Source organism: Cyclopterus lumpus, chromosome 15, assembly GCF_009769545.1.
Source record: "Cyclopterus lumpus isolate fCycLum1 chromosome 15, fCycLum1.pri, whole genome shotgun sequence".
Taxonomy (NCBI): Eukaryota; Metazoa; Chordata; class Actinopteri; order Perciformes; family Cyclopteridae; genus Cyclopterus; species Cyclopterus lumpus.
The window spans coordinates 1,691,757-1,699,256 of NC_046980.1; the positions used below are offsets into that span (position 1 = coordinate 1,691,757).

General features: G+C 47.2%; 1 protein-coding gene across 1 annotated transcript in view; it reads right to left on the reverse strand.

The window, feature by feature from the left end:
- Nucleotides 1-7,500, reverse strand: part of kcnq5a (potassium voltage-gated channel, KQT-like subfamily, member 5a) — an 88,192-nt gene that overhangs the window by 16,605 nt on the left and 64,087 nt on the right. The window contains exons 6-9 of the mRNA XM_034551578.1: nt 6,885-6,995; nt 6,698-6,793; nt 6,130-6,224; nt 5,600-5,626 (exon numbers count right to left, since the gene is read on the reverse strand). Coding sequence (XP_034407469.1) covers nt 5,600-5,626; nt 6,130-6,224; nt 6,698-6,793; nt 6,885-6,995 — 329 coding nt within the window. The remainder of the gene's footprint in view (nt 1-5,599; nt 5,627-6,129; nt 6,225-6,697; nt 6,794-6,884; nt 6,996-7,500) is intronic.

Sequence of the window (7,500 nt, forward strand, 5' to 3'; positions counted from 1 at the left end):
GTCTAGAGGGGCGTGTCCGTGTTTGACTGGCAGCAGCGTGTCTAGAGGGGCGTGTCCGTGTTTGACTGACATGCTTCCTTATTGTCATCTTTTAAAGCCCTTTGAGTTGGACCGCGGTAACAAAGTCGCGTTGGCATTCGACAGGCAGCAAGCAGCAGTCCTCTCAAACAAGGGAACGAGGGAACGAGGGGGAACGAGGGAACGAGGGAACGAGGAAACGAGGAAGCTGGTTTTCTCGGTTCTCCTCCATGCTGTTAGTCAGTCATTCCCACAGGTTACTGGGCTGGCCAGAGAGGATGCTGGGTACTGTAGGTACCTCCTATACTTCCGAGTGTACCTTCTGAAGAGCCTCCCATTACTGAGTCCCTTACTAGGGTGGAGGAGGGAGGAGGGAAGAAGATAAAGGGAGGAAGGAGATCAAAAAGAATGAGGAAGGAGGAGAGAAATCGTCCGCTGCCAATATCATTAATGCAAAGAGAAACTCACGGAGAAAAGAGGGAGGAGCTTATCCTGCAAAAACTGATATATTCATGAGTCATTAAACTAAAGCTACGGTCAGTTTGAACTCTGAACTGCAAATGAGACCAAACTCTCCCCAGATGCTCCTACTCGTATACAAATCAAATCTAAATGAACTGTGCATGTGTCCCTGAAGGCATCTTCTACTACTGTACAGTTCAAAATGAACCGTGCATGTGTCCATGAAGGCATCTTTTACTACTGTACAGTTCAAAATGAACTGTGCATGTATCCCTGAAGGCATCTTCTACTACTGTACAGTTCAAAATGAACTGTGCATGTGTCCCTGAAGGCATCTTCTACTACTGTACAGTTCAAATAAATGAAACATCAGGATTTGTCTTCCAATGGTGTAAAGGTTGTTTTTGTTGTTGTTATTTCTCATAATGGAGCAAGAAAAGTAAGCTGCAAGTAACACACACACACACACACACACACACACACATACACACACACAAACACACACACACAAACACAAACACACACACAAATACACACACACACACACACACAGACACACCTGCCTCCTCACATAAACTCCAGATTAAAAGCCCATTACGCTTTACCCCTGGCTGCCGGCATCGGGCACTCGTCTTTGTGGTGCAGCAAGTGTTCACCACTTACGGTGTTTATCAGTGACGGTGTTCACCACTTACGGTGTTTATCAGTGACGGTGTTCACCACTTACGGTGTTTATCAGTGACGGTGTTCACCACTTACGGTGTTTATCAGTGACGGTGTTCACCACTTACGGTGTTTATCAGTGACGGTGTTCACCACTTACGGTGTTTATCAGTGACGGTGTTCATCAGTGACGGTGTTCATCAGTGACGGTGTTCACCACTTACGGTGTTTATCAGTGACGGTGTTCACCACTTACGGTGTTCATCAGTGACGGTGTTAACCACTTACGGTGTTTATCAGTGACGGTGTTCACCACTTACGGTGTTCATCAGTGACGGTGTTCACCACTTATGGGGTTTATCAGTGACGGTGTTCACCACTTACGGGGTTCATCAGTGACGGTGTTCACCACTTACGGTGTTCATCAGTGACGGTGTTCACCACTTACGGTGTTTATCAGTGACGGTGTTCACCACTTACGGGGTTCATCAGTGACGGTGTTCACCACTGACGGTGTTTATCAGTGACGGTGTTCACCACTTATGGGGTTCATCAGTGACGGTGTTCACCACTTACGGTGTTTATCAGTAACGGTGTTCACCACTTACGGTGTTCATCAGTGACGGTGTTCACCACTTACGGTGTTTATCAGTGACGGTGTTCACCACTTACGGTGTTCATCAGTGACGGTGTTCACCACTTACGGTGTTTATCAGTGACGGTGTTCACCACTTACGGTGTTTATCAGTGACGGTGTTCACCACTTACGGGGTTCATCAGTGACGGTGTTCACCACTTACGGTGTTCATCAGTGACGGTGTTCACCACTTACGGTGTTTATCAGTGACGGTGTTCATCAGTGACGGTGTTATCAGTGACGGTGTTCACCACTTTACGGTGTTATCAGTGACGGTGTTCACCACTTACGGTGTTCATCAGTGACGGTGTTAACCACTTACGGTGTTTATCAGTGACGGTGTTCACCACTTACGGTGTTCATCAGTGACGGTGTTCACCACTTATGGGGTTTATCAGTGACGGTGTTCACCACTTACGGGGTTCATCAGTGACGGTGTTCACCACTTACGGTGTTCATCAGTGACGGTGTTCACCACTTACGGTGTTTATCAGTGACGGTGTTCACCACTTACGGGGTTCATCAGTGACGGTGTTCACCACTGACGGTGTTTATCAGTGACGGTGTTCACCACTTATGGGGTTCATCAGTGACGGTGTTCACCACTTACGGTGTTTATCAGTAACGGTGTTCACCACTTACGGTGTTCATCAGTGACGGTGTTCACCACTTACGGTGTTTATCAGTGACGGTGTTCACCACTTACGGTGTTCATCAGTGACGGTGTTCACCACTTACGGTGTTTCATCAGTGACGGTGTTCACCACTTACGGTGTTTATCAGTGACGGTGTTCACCACTTACGGGGTTCATCAGTGACGGTGTTCACCACTTACGGTGTTCATCAGTGACGGTGTTCACCACTTACGGGGTTCATCAGTGACGGTGTTCACTACTTACGGTGTTCATCAGTGTTCATCAGTGACGGTGTTCACCACTTACGGTGTTCATCAGTGACGGTGTTCACCACTTACGGTGTTTATCAGTGACGGTGTTCACCACTTACAGTGTTTATCAGTGACGGTGTTCACCACTTACGGTGTTTATCAGTGACGGTGTTCACCACTTACAGTGTTCATCAGTGACGGTGTTCACCACTTACGGTGTTCATCAGTGACGGTGTTCACCACTTACGGTGTTCACCACTTACGGTGTTCATCAGTGACGGTGTTCACGACTTAAGGTGTTCATCAGTGACGGTGTTCACGACTTACGGGGTTCACCACTTACGGTGTTCATCAGTGACGGTGTTCACCATTTACGGGGTTCACCACTTACGGGGTTCATCAGTGACGGTGTTCACCACTTACGGTGTTCACCACTTACGGGGTTCATCAGTGACGGTGTTCACCACTTACGGTGTTCATCAGTGACGGTGTTCACCACTTACGGTGTTCATCAGTGACGGTGTTCACCACTTACGGTGTTCACCACTTACGGTGTTCATCAGTGACGGTGTTCACGACTTAAGGTGTTCATCAGTGACGGTGTTCACGACTTACGGGGTTCACCACTTACGGTGTTCATCAGTGACGGTGTTCACCATTTACGGGGTTCACCACTTACGGGGTTCATCAGTGACGGTGTTCACCACTTACGGTGTTCACCACTTACGGGGTTCATCAGTGACGGTGTTCACCACTTACGGTGTTCATCAGTGACGGTGTTCACCACTTACGGTGTTCACCACTTACGGTGTTCATCAGTGACGGTGTTCACTACTTACGGTGTTCATCAGTGACGGTGTTCACCACTTACGGTGTTCATCAGTGACGGTGTTCACCACTTACAGTGTTCATCAGTGACGGTGTTCACCACTTACGGTGTTCATCAGTGACGGTGTTCACCACTTACGGTGTTTATCAGTGACGGTGTTCACCACTTACGGTGTTTATCAGTGACGGTGTTCACCACTTACGGTGTTCACCACTTACGGTGTTTATCAGTGACGGTGTTTATCAGTGACGGTGTTCACCACTTACGGGGTTCATCAATGATGGTGTTCACCACTTACGGGGTTCATCAGTGACGGTGTTCACCACTTATGGGGTTCATCAGTGACGGTGTTCACCACTTACGGTGTTCATCAGTGACGGTGTTCACCACTTACGGGGTTCATCAGTGACGGTGTTCACCACTTACGGGGTTCATCAGTGACGGTGTTCACCACTTACGGTGTTCATCAGTGACGGTGTTCACCACTTACGGTGTTTATCAGTGACGGTGTTCACCACTTACGGTGTTTATCAGTGACGGTGTTCACCACTTACGGTGTTCACCACTTACGGTGTTTATCAGTGACGGTGTTCACCACTTACGGTGTTTATCAGTGACGGTGTTCACCACTTACGGTGTTCACCACTTACGGGGTTCATCAGTGACGGTGTTCACCACTTACGGTGTTTATCAGTGACGGTGTTCACCACTTACGGGGTTCATCAGTGACGGTGTTCACCACTTACGGTGTTCATCAGTGACGGTGTTCACCACTTATGGGGTTCATCAGTGACGGTGTTCATCACTTACGGTGTTCATCACTTACGGTGTTTATCAGTGACGGTGTTCACCACTTATGGGGTTCATCAGTGACGGTGTTCACCACTTATGGGGTTCATCAGTGACGGTGTTCACCACTTATGGGGTTCATCAGTGACGGTGTTCACCACTTATGGGGTTCATCAGTGACGGTGTTCACCACTTATGGGGTTCATCAGTGACGGTGTTCACCACTTATGGGGTTCATCAGTGACGGTGTGCGGGCCTCCACAACCTGTGAAACCAGGACTAACCCACACAAGGTCAACGCAGCATGGAACATAATTATTTCACACGTTTGATTTACTGTAACAAACGGGAAGGAAAGCCTAATTAAAGTGTGTGAGTGTGTGTGTGAGTGAGTGTGAGCGAGTGTGTGTGCGTGTGAGTGGTGTGTGTCTTTAGTTTAAGAAGCTTCAGGCTCACAATAAGACTCCCAACTGTTGCCATAGAAGCGCTGCACTGTAAAAACTATACTAGTGCAATTAAACTCACAAATCTCTAAACCCAGCACCCCCCATCGCCCCCCCTCACACACACACACACACACACACACACACACACACACACACACTTTGCTACGACTCGTGTTTGATGAGTTATATAAATATCATCCCAATGGAAAAAGTGCGTCATGGTACTGACATGGTACAGACTCCTGTCTTTAAAGGCACACACACACACACACACACACACACACACACACACACACACACACACACACACACACACACACACACACAGAGACAGACAGACAGACACACACACACACACACACACACACACACAGACAGACACACACACACACACACACACGCACACACACACACATACAGAGACAGACAGACAGACAGACAGACACACACACACACACACACACACACACACACACACACAGAAGCCCACCACCCTTCCCTGTCTGAGAGTCAAGGTCGTGAAACAAAGAGAGGAAGGATAAAATAAAGGAAAGGAGTCAACGCAACAACTTCTACTGGTTGTAAACGGGGATTCAACCAAACAGATCAATACGTTGCAACCCTTTGAAGGCAATGATCAATTAAATCACGCCCCATTAACTAACTATCACCAAGCTAATAATCAAATAAATCCATCTTTATTGATCATTTATTAACTAAACAATGAAGGAAGCAACAAATAAAAATAGCCCAATCCAACCAGATACGACATCACAGTCATTTGATTATAAGTCCTGTGTGTGTGTGTGTGTGTGTGTGTGTGTGTGTGTGTGTGTGTGTGTGTGTGTGTGTGTGAGAGGCATACACACCTGTAAGTGGACTCTCCTGGCTCCTTCCTTCAGGGGTTAGCGGGGTGAAGAGAGGAGGAGACAAAGGAGTCAGTATCCCGGCTGATTGGCAGAACCATCACAACACGATTTACATTCAAATCGATGTGCGACGCATTAAAAGCTGAAAGTTGCTTTTAATTATTTTACAAGCACATGCAACGATATATATGGCCAATATGCACAGTGAGGCTGAAAGACATCTAAGTCTTGTGTGTGTGTGTATTTCTGAACTAAACGCTTTAACTAAATGTTCTCTTTCTCTTTTTTTAACAATGTTTTTAGAATCAAAATGACGAAAAACTGTTAACATTTCTTTACTGCCATGTGAGTTATTTTTTCAATAACAATAATTCCTAAAACTCCCAATGTGCCGTTCATACGAGCATTTAAAGGCTATTAAATGTTTGTGGGGAAACAGCAGAAAGAATGTCTGCAAAGCTGCAGGAGGAGAGGGGCGGAGCCTGTGAGTCGGTACCTAAGAGGGGCGGAGCCTGTGAGTCGGTACCTACTTGGCGGGGCTGCAGGTGTGCAACGCCTTCAAATGAGGCTTCCAGGTAGCGATGGAAACCGAGTTCTCATCGGCGGCGTAGCTACGCCAGACACACTAAAAACAAATGATGAATGAAATGATTAAGTGTGGAGGAAACAAAGGAAACAAGGAGGGGGGGAACATATATGTGGGGTAGGAAGTGAGAAAAAGGAAGGTGAGGAAGGGATAAGGAGGTAAAAGCAGATAGGTTTTTTTCTAATTAATTCTGCGTATCCCTGCTGTTAGTGGTGGCTTTCTTTTGAATAATTGATGACTGTTTATTTATATTGTAGAAGATGGGAAATGCTGCCCCCTAGAGGTTTGGAGCAGGTGGCTGCATCTTACACATTGCTCCTTTAAGAAGAAAAAGAATCGCTTATTTGATGGACAATTTCACACAGTAGGTGAAGGTACACACACACACACACACACTGTAAAGTGTAAAGAGTGGACACACACATAGAAAATAAGGTGTTCAGACTGGTCTGTCGAGGTGAGGTGTGTGTTGTAGTCTGTGTGTGTGTGTGTGTGTGTGTGTGTGTGTGTACCTGGATGAGGCTGGCGGCTGGGTTCCTCCTCTTTTCAAAGTGCTTCTGTCGATGCTGCTCCTGCACCTTCAGGGCGAACCCTGACCCGAGGATGCCCTGAACGAAGAACAAACACAACTCTCCTCCCGTTAGACTTCTGGAGCCCAGAGGGAATCGAGCCGCCGGGTATAACCGCTGTTCCACTCACCGCCGGCAGAGCGAAGAAGGAGATCCCCAGCAGAGCGAAGCCGGCGGACAGCAGGCGTCCCGTCCACGTCTGCGGCGTTTTGTCACCGTAGCCGATGGTTGTGAGGGTGATCTGAGGGGTCAGGGGTCAACAGCTCACTCTTAGAGTGCACTTTGGAGTGAACAAGGATGCAACAGCTGTACTCTTGTCTCCTTGGTTTCATTTCCTCAAGTTTTAATTTAAAGCTTCAGATGTTTTTCCTCACCAGATGGTTTCATGGATATAGAACATTTGAGGTTTCTTTTTTCCCACAAATTGCTCGAGTCTTGCAAAACAATACAAAGTCACATAAAAGAGGAGAGATAAATTATACTCATTTAATTAATTCACTAACCTTGACCGTCTTCCAAGGTCACACTAAAGGTAAAAACTGAACGAGCTTGGTGACCTTGTGAGCGGATTTTAGGATATTTAAAAAATGTCAGCAGCACACCCTCCTGTAACGGGTCACCCTTCTGTAACGGGTCACCCTCCTGTAACAGGCCACCCACCTGTAACGGGTCACCCTTCTGTAACGGGTCACCCACCTGTAACAGGCCACCCACCTGTAACGGGTCACCCTTCTGTAACGGGCCAC